Source organism: Channa argus, chromosome 3 (genome assembly GCF_033026475.1).
Source record: "Channa argus isolate prfri chromosome 3, Channa argus male v1.0, whole genome shotgun sequence".
Classification (NCBI taxonomy): domain Eukaryota; kingdom Metazoa; phylum Chordata; class Actinopteri; order Anabantiformes; family Channidae; genus Channa; species Channa argus.
This window is the reverse complement of record NC_090199.1, coordinates 26,188,930-26,203,352: the sequence shown is the minus strand read 5'-3', so window position 1 is coordinate 26,203,352 and position 14,423 is coordinate 26,188,930. Positions and strand designations below refer to the sequence as shown.

Here is a 14,423-nt window from a genome sequence, read left to right as displayed (position 1 = left end):
TGTGCAAAAGTAAAAATTGATCTTTGGCTTGCATGATTTTCCAATGTTAGAAAACTGGACCATTTACCTTTTTTTAATTATTTGATTAATAGAATAGTTGCTGATACATTTTCTATTGATAGACTAATTGATTAATAGTTGAGGCTTGATAGTCCATACACAATATTTAAACATGACCAGCAGAGGGCTTTGGAACAGCAAAGCAAAAATTTTCCTTCCAGCAGCCTCACATAGATTGTTTAACTTTAATCGTTAAACTTTAAAATGCAACAAGTAATAAACAAAAGATGTTTAGAACAGAGATGAACAAATGAGAAATGATGTATTCGAAAGTCCGGATATCACTGATGCACTGTTGTCAGCGATCTGCTGTCCACATATATTTTACTATGAAAGACAATGACTGATAGCTTTGGTGACATTTCACCCCACTGGGACATATATCCTGCAGGTGTGTACAAGCATAAAGCAGTATGAGAGCAGGAAGTGGTTTTCATAGTCAGACAAACCGAACTCAGCAGGAAGTGAAGCCTCTCTTTGACAGGAAACTAATTTTAACAGTCAACAACTCATACACCCACAGGTAGCAGATACTGGATGGATACTAATTCTCTTTTTATTATAGTCATCTTTATAATAATCATGATCAAACCCTTCCATTCAAAATTACTTTTGTTAGAGAGAGGATTTCCTTCGTGTAATTCTAACTGACAGGAACTGAAAAACAGGAACTAAAAATAGTTACTGTGTTTAAATAAAAAAATTTGCAATCATTAACTATCTTAGACAACACAAGATGGGAGGGAACTGTTGGAACTGATGGAGCTCATGTTGTATGACCTCCAAACTGCATAATTCAAAAGAAAATCCACATTTCAATGTCAGAGTCTAAATGACTCAGTTGCTGACAATCAGGTTTCCTGTGAGATAAGGTGCTGAGCTGATGACTACCTACAGCCGGCCTAAACCAAAAGTTGAAGGAGACATTAAAAAAGAGATTTGAGAGAGATTTGAAAACGGAACAGGAAGCGAGGAAGAGGGGAAGTTTTAAGTAAAAACACAAAGAGCAAAGATAAATAGTGAACTTTCTGTAAATAGGTGAGGTTCTCTGGGTCATTTTATGAGGAAGCAAACAGCCTGTGAGTGAGAGAGGAGTTGCAGTAGAGCAACCGCAGACAGAACAGCTACTTGCATGTTGTTGCCGGATAACGTTTGCAAGACAGGAAACGAGAGAAGCAGAGAGATAGAACCCGTAAGACACAAGCCACTTTTTCATCCCTAACGCAGCAATCCATCTTGAAGATAATAGCATATAGGGAGAGGAGCAGGCAAGGTCTCCTGTGAGGGTATTTTGAGTTTTAACTTAGTTTGATGCATCCCTGAGAGGAGCGACTAAATCTGAGTCCAACAATCCTCTTCTTTAAACCGAAATGGGCACTGAGGAGAAAGATTCAGAGCCTGCAGCTCAACAACCACTAAAGGAGCAAGGATCACCAGAGAAAGAAAACGAATCTCCTCTGGAGCCTCCTCAGGGACATACATCAGAGGCCGCGGATCCCCTCAACACATACAAGTGGCATACTGGCTCCAAAGGAACGCTCACTGAGTTGAAAGAAGATGGAGAGGGAGCAGCAGCTTCTCCCACATCCACGATCGATAGGATACAAAAGGCCTCCACCAACAAATGGAACAAGATGCAAAACTGGCGCAAGGCCCTTAGCGAGGACCCCGGAGATAAAAATTCATCCAGTGGAAAAGGTGGAGAGGGAGCCAAGCCAGATAAAGGAGCTGGAGGTAACAGAAAGAACCCCTTCAGAAGGGCCCTTTCCGAGCCCCCTGGGTCACTGTTTGCAGCTTTGTCCCCTTCCTCAAACGCAGCCAGCGCAACAAATGGAGCTTCATCCTCAACTGCTGGAGAGGCGTCAGGGGGCTGCTCCACAGACCCTGCTCAGAAAGGAGGTGGAGGGGCGCTGCTAAAGAAGTATCTGAGGACTGTGTCCCAGAAGCTCAAGAGGCCCAAGCTGCAGAGTCGGAACAGCACCCCAAGATTGGTGCCAGGTAAAGCCCAGTAATCTCAAAATACTCTGTTTATTATACAAAAATTACATTAACCATAGTCATAGATGTAGAAGCCCACATATACCATGCGATCTGCAATGTGTGTCACAAATCAAAATGGTTACCCCACGTGATTCGAGGACAATTTCCTTTCACTGTATAGAATCTTTCAGTGACACACTTAAATGTGTGGGGTACGATATGTGTGACTTTCTTCACAATGACACGTGATAAATATTCCTATAATAATGTTTACTGAATGAAAACACAACCAAAGAAAAGCTGAATATTTTAAAGAGCCAACACACAAAAAAAATTACATTATCTGGTAAAACTGACTGAAGACTCAGTGGACTCACTGCACTTAATTCTACTGTAAAAAAGGTATTTATTTACCACCAAAAGGTACAATGTGATACTCGTTCAGATTACAGATTTTTGAAAAATGCAATTTTAAAAATCAAGCAAAAGTGCATCCAGCAGAAAAGCTAAAGGACTTTGAAATTATTATTTAAAAAATGCCACCTCTGAACAGATGTAAATTATACGAAATCAATCTGGACTTTGTAGCAAAATAAAATATGTGTAGGTCAAGAAGGGGCATTTGTTAGGCAGGGCTGTAATCTCGGTCCTACTCTTTTTAAATTTATTCAAAGTAACTATTCACATTACTGGTTCTAACTTTTTGACTCAGATATTTTATGCAGATGATGTGGTCATTTTCTTTCCAGCCAAATAGGTTCTTAAATGGTGCAGAAAGACACACGCAATGAATTTAAGAAAAGCATAAACCATGGCTTTCTAAAAGAAGTCAAAACTGCAGAGGAATTGCCCAGGGATTTAAAGTAGCTGTAACGGAAAACCAAGAAACCAACCACTTCACACACCTAGATTTACAAACCACTCCCACAAAAATGTCCCAATCTGCTGAGAACGAACTCACTGTTGAAGAAATACAGATTTTATGTCATTATCAAGATATACACCAATCCGGCATAACATTATGACCACCTGTGCAATTTAATGCAACCCCATACAGTGTCTCTGCCATGAATTCTAATTTGACAAGGTTATAATTTCTCAGTTTTCATTGAAACTGTCAGAAAGGTGATAATTCTACTATGTGTTTATTAATGAGGTCAAAGTGTGGAATGGAGTCGTACTGGAGTGCAGTTTAAGAAGAGGTGTTCAACGTTTTGACTACCTCATTCGTTTTCCATAGGGTGGCTATAGAAAATTTTACAGTGTAAAGATCAAAGTTCTATTTGCATTTACTCACTGTTTATTATTCAGTGGCCTACTACATATTAAAAACATAGTGGCAATAAAATTTGAACCCAAAGTACCATGCTAGTGCTTGAAGTAGACAGAAATGTACATCTAACCAAAATGCACAGGATGTGCGCAATTCATCCTAGTGTGATATGAAAAATAGTGATAGCAGCAGTGGCCTTGGCAACCTCACAAATGGGAGTGGCCAAGTACTGTGATCTAACCCTAACCCATATTATAAAAGATAGATTTGATCCTTCAAAGTAAGATAAATTATTCTTTCTTTATTGTTTTTTTGTATAATGCATTTAGTGTATAAGCAGAAGGAGCTTACATCAGTTGTGTAGTGACAAGTATCAATGCATGTGTGTGTGTGTGTGTGTGTGTGTGTTTGTGTGCGTGTGTGTATGAACATATCACTTTGTGTGGCAGAAGTGGATGAGGTTGACTCAGCAGGTGTACCCACTGAACTCCCAAGACTACAATGGGCCCCTCCTCAGGAGGTCCCCTTGTGGGACATTAGCAACTGTATCCTTGAGGATGGACAAATCCTCATATCCCCAGAGGAAGAGGTATTAAGACATACAGATCCAAGGACACTTATTATCTCTCTGTGGTTTGTCAAAAGTCTGTTACTAATACTAATGATTAAATGTGTGTGTTTTTCTCAGCCAACAATGTGGACCCGAAACCGTGTCAGCAGCTGTCTGTCTAACTTCAGCATGCAGAACCTTGTAGATATTGATTCAGGTTAACACACACACACGCACACATCCCACACACACAATTTATTTGTACGTAAAATGAGCCAAGTGAAGGCCAAAGGTGTGTATGTCAAAATGCAGAAATCGTCAAGCAAAACCATCAGCCTGATTAACATATCAGCTGCTGACATCACTGGTGCACCCACTATGATTCTAAGGAAATAGCTGAATGTTTATTTGTGTGACTTTGAAATTGTTTCCTCTGCGTTTTTTTTTTGAGGAAGATAGCATCGCGCCTGGGTGTTTTAGCAGCTAACAAAGAGCACTGACATTATGTGCTTCCATTCAGCTTTAGTGTTGCTCGCAGAAGAAGCAGTAAGGCTGCACTGTGAAACTGACTGATCCTGCACTGATTTTTGCTGAATAGCTTGTTCTCACCGCCATTGTATGTTAATGAAGAGAGGAGGGCAATTTAAAAAGGAGAGCGATTTAAGTAGCAAGACTGCAGCACATCTGTGGACTAAATGATGGGATTAAGACGCTGGCTGCTTTGTGGTGGGGGTTTGGGTAAGCAAAACAAATTCAACATGTTCCTGAACATTTTCCTAAAATGTCTGTACCTGAAGGATAACTGAAGGATTAATACAGTAACATTGAAGAAAATGTGATTATCTAATTTTATCGCTTACAAGGCTTTAAATATGTTTCAAACGTAGCAATGTTTTTTGGTGGAGTATGTACAGAGAGTCAATTTAACTCAGATAACTGCCGCTCTAGATGAAAACCACATCCTGTGTGGCCTAATTTGAAAGTATTTGCCAATATTACTACGAATGTTGGCTAAGATTTTAGTCATCTTTTTTCATTTGAAGAGCAAAAACGACAGCAGTATTATTAGTATTAGTATTATTACTAAAAACCGATTCTGTTTTATTAAAAGGAACTGAATTCATCAAGTTTCAATCAAACAGTTGTCTGGGAATAAATTATACAGAAAAATCAAGCAGAAATACACAAAAGTTTGACTGCAAACCCTACATAAAAAAACATATTTTTACGATTATAAGTACTTTTGCTCAAACCGTCACGTGTTACAATACTGAAAAATATTGACATACAAATTACGTTTTCAATACCCTGACAATATCCATGTTAATTTTTTGCTTATATCTAGAATGTAGCCCGGACCAGGTGGGTCTGCCAGGTGGTCCTCGACCAAAGAACCAAGATGGCGGTGTAAAGGTAAGAATTGTACACATACAATAACAATAGTCCCGCCCATCCTGTACTTCCTGTTGATGTAATTAATAAACTTCCTCATAAACCATGTTGGTCTCCTTTACCCTTAGGGACTGATAAAGCGACGTCTTGAGAACAGGGCCAAGAGAAACAGCAACACACAACTAAACCAAATGGCCCTAAATAAAGGAAGCAGGTACAGTACACTGTGAAGTCAACAAAAGTACTTTCTGATAAGTGCTTAAATCTCTCTCTTTGTACTCTTGATTGAAATAAAACCTTTGATGTGAGGCTTGTTTTTAAGGTCGAAGCTCTAAAAAGAGTTTTGTTGACTCAACAACAACAACAAAAAACTCAACAGGTTGCGTCAAGCTTTTTAAGTTGTGACAATAATATTAATATTAATATTATCTATGAACACAAGGCAAAGATGGTCTGTTTACAAGGCTAAATACAAGCAGCAGGACAGGACAAGTACTAGGACCACAGATAGTTAGCCTGTGTTGTCCTTTACCCTTCCGTCCAAAAGACCTAGTCTATTTTACAGTCCAGTAATAGAATTTCTTTCTAAACCAAATAATTCTTACCTTGAAAATGTCTTTTATATCTCTGTGTTATGTACAGCAGGTCCTGTAACACATGGTCTTTACTTGTTTAGTGTTAAAAGAACAGAGGAAGAATAAAATTGAAAAAAAAAAAGTTTTACACAACTTAAATGTTATTTTACATCAATCAACGCCGAAATTTGAGTACGTGACACACAAGTTCCTGTAATTACCAACATTAATACTTCAATACAACAAGTAAGTTTTCAAATTAAAAAGTGTGTTTTAGTCAGTACTTGTCTTTATCTTAGAAACACACATTTAATTAACTGGTGGTAACAGGTCCTCTGAATTACTTTTTCCAGTGTATCATGTAGCATCTCAGTGAGACTGAACAAAGTCCATTTTGTTTGTTTTTAAGGCACTATGGTTCCAGGGAGTCAGTGTCAATTCCAGTCAGTGCAATGGGCAGTCTAGATCTGAGTGCAGACACCAGCACGGTCATCAGGCCAGTCCACAGCTCCATTCTGGGAGAGAAGTACTGCTTTGAGGTACACTGTGATCTGGGTTTTCCTTATTTTTCTTAAGGGGCATAAAACATAAACAACCTAATGGTTCCTATTCCTAAGACTGTCCTGTTGCTTTTAATGTGCTTACAGGTGATAAACTCAGAGAACACCCACTGCTTTGGCTGCTCTTCAGCTGCTGAACGTGACCGCTGGATTGAAGACCTGAGAAGAGCTGCTCAGCCCAATAAGGTAAGCCGTTTGCCATGTGTTCAAAATATTGTGCAGTACAAAATGAAATGTTAATAAAAAGCTCTGAATACATCAATGTATACAGGATAACATTGAGCGCACAGAGAACTCCCTGAGTCTGTGGGTAAATGAGGCCAAGGATCTGCCACCCAAACGTCGTTATTACTGTGAACTTCACCTGGATGGGACCCTGTTTGCACGCACAACCAGCCGAGCTGTTGGCAAGCCATCTAACCGCTCCAGCCTGGCAGGTGACAGCTCTACTGGGTCTTCTGGAGGCCAAGGAGCCTCTGGCGGTGTGGCTGGAGGGTGTCAGCTATTCTGGGGTGAATTCTTTGAGCTAGACAACCTGCCCTGCGTCTCCCAAATTACCCTGCACCTCTTCCGTGAAGAGGACCCCAAGAAAAAGCGTCACTCCCGAGATGAGATCAGTCTACATCCGTTGGGCAGTGTGGCCATACCTTTAGCTGATATCCGAGGGAGGACTTACCAGGAGAAGTGGTATCCCATTACTCCATACAAGGCCTCAGGCACAGCAGGGAGCAAAGAACTCCTCGGGTCACAGGCTTCCCTACGCATCAAGGCTCGTTTCCAGAATCTGCAAGTGTTGCCAATGGAGAAATACAAAGAGTTTGCTGAGTATGTGACGCTGGATTATGTGGAAATGTGCAAAAGCCTGGAGCCACTCCTGAATGTGAAGGAGAAGGAAGAGCTGGCAGGAGCCCTGGTCCATGTGCTGCAGAGCATCGGCAAAGCCAAGGTGAATGAATACCTGAGAGATACCTGCATCAAAGGCAGTCTTAAATAATATAACAAACTTTTATAGGATGTATGTTTTCTTAACTGAATGCATATGTTTCAGGAGTTTCTCGTTGATTTGGGCAGTGCAGAGGTGGAACGTCTTGGAGAGAGGGAGGCACTGATCTTCAGAGAGAACACACTCGCCACTAAAGCCATAGATGAATACATGAAGTTAGTTGGCCAAAAGTACCTCATTGACACATTAGGTAAGACAGCTCAGTGATAAGGTAGCGGCCGGATTTTGCCATCAGTAGCTACTGTTTTCCTGAACTGTGTTCTCCATTTGCAGGAGACTTTATCACCCGACTTTGTGCCTCAGCGGAGAACTGCGAAGTTGACTCCCGTAAATGCCCTGCCTCTGAACTGTCAAACAACCAGAAACACTTGAGAGAGACCTGTGAGGAAGTGGTGCAAAAGATCACAAAGCTTCATGGGTAAAAGAGTAGAGCTCATTGTGGAAAAAGACACAAACTAATAAATAATAAATACGATAGTGCTTCAGCGGATGAAAAGTCTAATTCACAGCATTGACGCTTGACATGTTTATTCTTTCAGACCTTTTCCTGAAGAGCTAAACAAGACCTTCTCCAGCTGGGTTGAGCTGTGTGAAGACCAGGGAAGACCAGAAATTGGCCAGCGACTCATCTCTGCTTCCCTCTTCCTTCGCTTTCTATGTCCTGCTATACTCAGTCCTTCTCTTTTTGGTCTGACACAGTCATATCCAGAGCCAAACACCCTACGTACTCTCACCTTGACTGCTAAAGTCATCCAGAATCTGGCCAACTTCACTCTGTGAGCAGCTTCTTATGAGCATACACAATCACACATACTAAGAATGAGAAGGCCACGTTCTTGCTTAGGTACATTAAATCATTTGTTCTGATTCAGGTTTGGTGAAAAAGAGGAGTACATGCTCTTTATGAATGACTTCCTGCAAGAGCACTGGGATGGAATGACGGGTTTCCTGCACACAGTCGCTAATCAAGACACAGAAATCCCAATGACTTCCTTCGATGGCTATGTGGATCTGCCTTTGCGCTTGGCTGTGCTGCATGGTCTGCTGGTAGACATCATCTGTCAGAAGGACCAGGTAGGATGGGAAACCAATTTGGTAGTTACATGTAAGGGACTGTGTAACTCTAAAAGTATTTATCCTTAGAGTTTAATTAGGTTTTATACTTATGTATGATTGGAACAGTAGAGCGATCAGGATATTATACAGTTTCCTGTGTCCATGAGCCACGTTGCGGGAAAGTCTGTCTGAAAATTTACACCACTGTAACAATATTACAGTAACAAAACGGGACCTAACATGCTGCTTGTTTCTTCCCTAGGACACAGTTAACAAGCTGCACCCTCTCCCTTCGATTCTGAACCAGATAACAGAATCTCTGGGCCCCGAAGCACCTCGGATCATGATTAACAGGTATGTTGAAGGTCTATATCTTATATGCAAACTTATACCACCACCGATGAAGACTCGATGGCCAAAACACACACACAGCAAAATAAAGAATGTCTTATGAAGATGAACATAATGTTTTTACATGTTTACATGTTACATTCTTTGTTGCAGCCAAATAGACCAAGCCAAGCCATTGTATGTTCCTCCTAGAGATTTGAGCAAGTACAGCCCCCACCAGTCATCCATGCAGCAGCTTCCTGTGGATTCCAAAGCCCTACGAGATGGGTACGGCCTTAGCCAATGTTGCTTTTGTTTGCACGTCAATATAAATTAAGCTGATTGTAAATGCCCTATAAGTTTTTACACTAACGGATCTGTCCACCCAGCCATTTAAGTTCCGTTAGGGGTTTGGGTGGGTGGACAGGCAGGTAGATCTATCACTCATCCCTGGTCGTTTGTGGACAGGTCAAGGATTCCTACACAAGGAGGTGTCAGGAAAAATAAGAAGTAGCTCTCAACTTTACCTTGTCTATTTATATACATTATGTCTACAGCATTTTGGTTCCTCACATTTGATGCCTGTACTCACGACTTTAATCAATTCAAGTTAGCGCATGCATTTTATGTGTTTGTAAAATATACGTACACATACACATGGTTTACAGACCAGATATAGAATGGTTTTATCTGCTAAATTATTAGAAAATTCCCAGAATCATCCCATCAGTTAATGTTTTTTAACTTTTTTTGTGCATTTATTTAACAGAGATATCAGGAGTCGGAGGGCTATAAGAGAGAGGAAGCCAGTCGCCAGAACTCAAAGTGCTCCGCACAGACGTTCTGGACATCCAAAACATACCTTGAAGAGGCAAACAAGTTCTGAAGCTCTGCCAACATCCGACCATGAACAAGAGACGGAGCCAAACCAACCACTTATCTCATCACCAAATACAGTGAGTATAAAGAAGAACTGTAAGACCAGTTCTATGGAACTTAGCTGGTCATGTGTATGTGCCACAACCTCTACTAGTTTGCTATTTTGAAATGTTCATGTTCATGTTTTAAAATCTATAACAAACAGACATTTCTGTTAATATCAAAATCAAGGAACTGTGCAAATAATCTTTTCATCTTTTTTAAGAGTGCCAGTATCAAACGTCCACCTGCACCAGTCCCCTGGATCAAGATCAGCCAAAACAGAGAGTCAAGTGAACTAAAGACTGAGAATGAGGAGTTCAGTTTAATAGACAGGGTATGTAAATGTTACCTACAGTATTTCTGGCAGCTGAGTGTGTGATTTGATTCTTACATTCTAATGAATGTCACTGTGCAATTCAAATGGCAGCATGCCCAAGAGCTGTCAGAACTACGTATGGGGATAGAGCAGGTAACGGAGCGTGAGCTGGACATGGCAAAGCGCTTAGAGGACTTCATTGTCCAAAGCCAGGACCAGAATGCAATGCTGCAGGCCGAGGTGAACGAGCTCCGGGACCTGCTAGCTGTGAAAGAGGAGCAGCTCGCCAGTGCCACCTTCAGGTAAGGCTGCAAAAGTTTACAGGGGATTTTGATGTGCATATTCTATTTGTCAAGAAATATTTAGCTTTTGAAAAAGTAGACATTTTTTGGCTTGCATCACGTGCATTTCTTATGCATATATGTATTCAAATTATTTAACAGTTTTAAGCATGTTTGTGATAAAGTAGCCTGCTCGCTATAACTGTGATTTGTCTCATGGAGAATTAATTAACATCTAAACTAATGAAATTAGTACTGAAAATAGAAAGCAGCTAGATAGCTGTGTCACAATCTGTTGAAAGTGTGTTCTGTTTGTGTCTTTATATCTTTTTGTCTGTTTCTATCACAGGTTAGGTGTTATTGAGGAAGAGCGGGAAGAGGACGAGAGGAAGCTGAGTATTGCCATTGCAGCAGCTGAGCGAATGAATGTTCTGGTAAGACAGAAAAAGCCACCTGCAGTACTGACTTTCAAAACCATGTCAGTACTGCAATGAATGTTTTAACCATCAAACACTGAAGATGCTTGTATAGTTGCATAAAGCTCATTTCAACCTCATTAAATAAGTGTTTTACTGGTGAAAACACGATTTATGTTGCAATTGGTTCACACCCAAAGCATCTTTTTGTATTTCCAGTATTTCCTAACGTGTCATTGTGGAAGAAGCCTCTTCATAAACAGTTTACAGCGGAATAATCACATACACAAGTAATTAATAAACCATATTGATGGCTGTTTTCAATGTGCTTCCAGGAAGAGCAGGTTGCAGCCTTGCTGAGGGAGCTTCACCAGCTCAGTGAGGACTACAACAGGGGCCAAAACAATATACAGCATCCTGAAAAACCACACATCAATAGCAACTGAGCCCTGATATTTTAAAAATGTACCTTTACTTTCATAACTTTGTATAAATACATTTGTAGGAAACCACAGCCTGAAGTCACAATTTTTTTTTTTTGATTTGATAAAATGTAATTTTATTTTGTAAATATATTCAGAATGAATGTGAGTTGGTAATCCGGGATTTGAACAAGAAATCTACTTTTTTTTCTGCATTTGTTCTTTTACTCTGTTTCAGTTACATATGACTTGTAATCATTTCTGAAATATATAACAAATACAATACATTCAGCAGTGTGTCACTATAACCTTGATAGAAAATACCTACTCAAGTATTGTACTCAAGTATCATCTTCATGTAACATAATGTAATTGAGTATTATTGAAATACATCATAGGTTTAGCTTCATACTTTTCCATTGCATTTATTTTGAATTTATAATTACATTTGAAAATATTTTACATACAAAAATATATTATATAGAGAATTAAATGTTATTGTGAGAAAAGCAGAAGATTAAGACTATTAAATTTGGCTTAGAGTGAACTTACAACCCCAATTCCAAAAAACTTGGGAAGATGTGTAGATGTGAAGAATGCAATGATTTGCAAATCTCATCAACTCATATTTTATTCACAATAAAACATAAGCAACATCAGATGTTGGATTTTAAAATTTTATGGAAAATTTTAGCTCATTTTGAATTTGAAGGTAGCAACACATCTCAAAAACGTTGTAACAGGGGGATGTTTACATATGTGTAGCATCCACTGTTCTTTTAACAACTGTCTGTAAACATCTGAGAAGTTTAGGAGACCAGTTTCTAGAGTTTCAGGAGAAGAATGTTGTCTCATTCCTGTCATCAGACAGGATTCAGGCAGGATTCTAGCTGCTTAACAGTCCTGGGCCTTTGTTGCCAGACTTTTCATTTTATGATGTTTTATGTTGGTGAAAGCTCTGGACTGCTTCCAATTTTGACATTCGGCCTTGTCCCTTGTTTCTCCTGATTTTCGAAATCTTTTGATGATGTTATAATGCTGCAGATAGTGGGATCTTCCAAGTCTTCACAATTTTACCTTGAGGAACATTTTTCTGAAATCCTGCCACAATTTTAGATGCAGTTTGTCGCAGATAGATGAACGTCTGCTCATATTTACATGTATAAATCTGTCTCTCTGAAATGCTCCTTTTATACCCAGTCATGTTGCTTTCAGCCTTTTGTTGCCCTTGTTCCAACTTATTTGAGATGTGTTCTCTCAGTTTCACCAACTGAAACTTTATGTTCTATTGTGAGTAAAATATGGTTTGGCGAATTGGCAAATCAATGCATTCTGCTTTTATTTATTTATATTTTGGAATTGTGGTTGTAGGATATTTACAAAAACGAGTGAGAATTCTCTCTTAAAATGATAATGACCCATTCAAAATTTATCGGGATAATGTTTTTTAGGGCTAAATGTAATATTTTCCTTTGAAGTCATAATCTTCCTGGGCCCCTTAACAAAGTGGGATTTTTACACTGGCTTTTGGATTATTGTTCAAAATACAATCAGTATGATAGATTTTTTATCATGAAAGCATAACTTTCATGATTTTTGAAGCTTAAGTACTTAAGCTTCAACGTCACCACCACTAAATATCACATTTGTAATTACAATTACCACTCCTTAGAGATAACTGCTGCCCCATTTTGTTATGAAATTCTTGTCTTCATGTTGCTCAAACAGCTTAAACGGTTAACAGACATTATCATTCCCGAAGCTCAGTCTGGTTTCATGACAGGCAGACACATTTCTAATAGCATCAGATTGTTCCTGGACATTACTGACTACTCAGAGCTATAATTAGATGTCAGCTTTATTTTATATCTGTTTGAATATTGAGTCAAAAAAGCCTTTTACTCAATAGAGCATAATTTTCTATTTTCAGCATTGGAAATTATTGATACTGGTCAGCTCTTTGTTAAAGCTATTTAAACTTTATTTGTCAATGATAATAGTGCTGTCAAGTCAAAAGCCTGAGTCTTTGTTTACAACTGGAATTAGACAGGAATGTCCTTTCGATCTGTATCTTTTTCTATTAGCTGGACGACTTTGTTTGGCCCACCTCAAAGCAAACTCTGTGCATGACATAAATATTGCGACAAGCAACAAAGTATTTTTACAAACTGTAGAACAAGTTTCTCAAGCAATTGAAATTATACATTCAGCTTCTAAAGCTTCTGGACGATAATTAAACAGCAACAAATGTGAATATTTTGCAATAAGAATTTGTTTCTTAATGGCAATAAATAATGTTCCTGTTAAGGACAAAAATGCCTTCTTGGGCATTACTATTTCTAAAACTGATAAAAACAGTTGTTTAGACAAGTTTCCCTCTATGGTTGAGAAAAACAGAAAGAATCCCAGGCTGTGGCCTTAGAGTGTGTATGTTCTCCCTCTGCTTGTGTGGATTTCTTCCAGATACTCTAGTTTACTCCCACAATCCAAAGACATGCATGTTAGGTTAATTGGTGATTTGAATTTGTCCGTACAATAGTGTTAATTTGAGTGTGAATGGTTGTCTGTCTGTGTATGACTTTCAGTGCTGGCCCCGAGATAGACTAGAGACTTGTCCACTTTCTATCTCACTATACATTTTACATTATACATCTTTGCAAAGGAGGATGTAGTTGTCTTTGATACGATCCCCTCAAGTCTCATCATGATAATGAGAGGCTTTATAAATCAAAATTTGGGGGCTGTACCTTACTACATTTTAATGCACGCTTCTATTGCAGAGATCTCTTTACTTTTTCTTAGTCAAGGTGCAAGAGTTCCAAGTAATACTAGTCAAGCCAGACTCTACTCACCTTCACCTTTTGGTCTTCCCTGCACCAATCTAGCCCTTTACCTTTTACCCTGCCTATTTAGGCCCAGCTCTTCCGACAGTCTGTAAGACCATCTCTCTGCACTCGCTATGATCATGGACATTGTGTTTTACTGGTCGGATTCCTGCCTGCTCGGTTCTACCTGTCTTCTATTTTTCGCATTTTTGTTCTGTTTACTGTGCAAACTCATTGCCTGCTACCACCAAGTTTTGCTGCAGGTCCTTTGTAGTCACTCAATGGTTGTTCTCAACCTGCCTTCTCAGAAATTAGCCTGCAGCCTCGGAAAGCTTCCTTTTTGTGCGGCTTAAAGGCACTGTAGCCACTGTTTCCAATAGGGTCTTTAAACATTCAGTGCCCTACCTATCTTCGTTTTGTCCTTTTCCTTGTTTGTAAAAGGCAATGATTTATTCTCTTACCT

At 39.3% G+C, this 14,423-nt stretch overlaps 1 protein-coding gene across 2 annotated transcripts; it reads left to right on the top strand.

Annotated features, from left to right (window-relative positions):
• The first annotated feature begins 869 nt into the window (after positions 1-869).
• Positions 870-12,461, top strand: rasal3 (RAS protein activator like 3). Of its 2 annotated transcripts, XM_067498334.1 has the most exons (19): positions 870-2,058; positions 3,763-3,902; positions 4,002-4,080; positions 5,209-5,276; positions 5,384-5,469; positions 6,240-6,369; positions 6,478-6,576; positions 6,662-7,336; positions 7,439-7,583; positions 7,667-7,811; positions 7,933-8,169; positions 8,266-8,467; positions 8,712-8,803; positions 8,954-9,067; positions 9,549-9,735; positions 9,924-10,034; positions 10,128-10,318; positions 10,647-10,731; positions 11,049-12,461. In XM_067498334.1, the coding sequence occupies exons 1-19, from the start codon at positions 1,431-1,433 to the stop codon at positions 11,157-11,159; spliced, it is 3,525 nt and encodes a 1,174-aa protein (XP_067354435.1). In that variant the 5' UTR covers positions 870-1,430; the 3' UTR covers positions 11,160-12,461. The 2 variants fall into 2 exon arrangements, with proteins under 2 accessions (XP_067354435.1, XP_067354436.1); XM_067498335.1 differs by lacking the exons at positions 870-2,058; positions 3,763-3,902; positions 4,002-4,080 and adding an exon at positions 4,095-4,601.
• Positions 12,462-14,423: the final 1,962 nt, after the last annotated feature.

Bases quoted from the DNA above. Each gene is read 5' to 3' on its own strand.
- rasal3 (XM_067498334.1), top strand. From the start codon at position 1,431: ATGGGCACTGAGGAGAAAGATTCAGAGCCTGCAGCTCAACAACCACTA. The intron at 7,337-7,438 runs GTGAATGAATAC...CATATGTTTCAG, and splicing joins AGAGCATCGGCAAAGCCAAG to GAGTTTCTCGTTGATTTGGG. The intron at 9,736-9,923 runs GTGAGTATAAAG...ATCTTTTTTAAG, and splicing joins TTATCTCATCACCAAATACA to AGTGCCAGTATCAAACGTCC.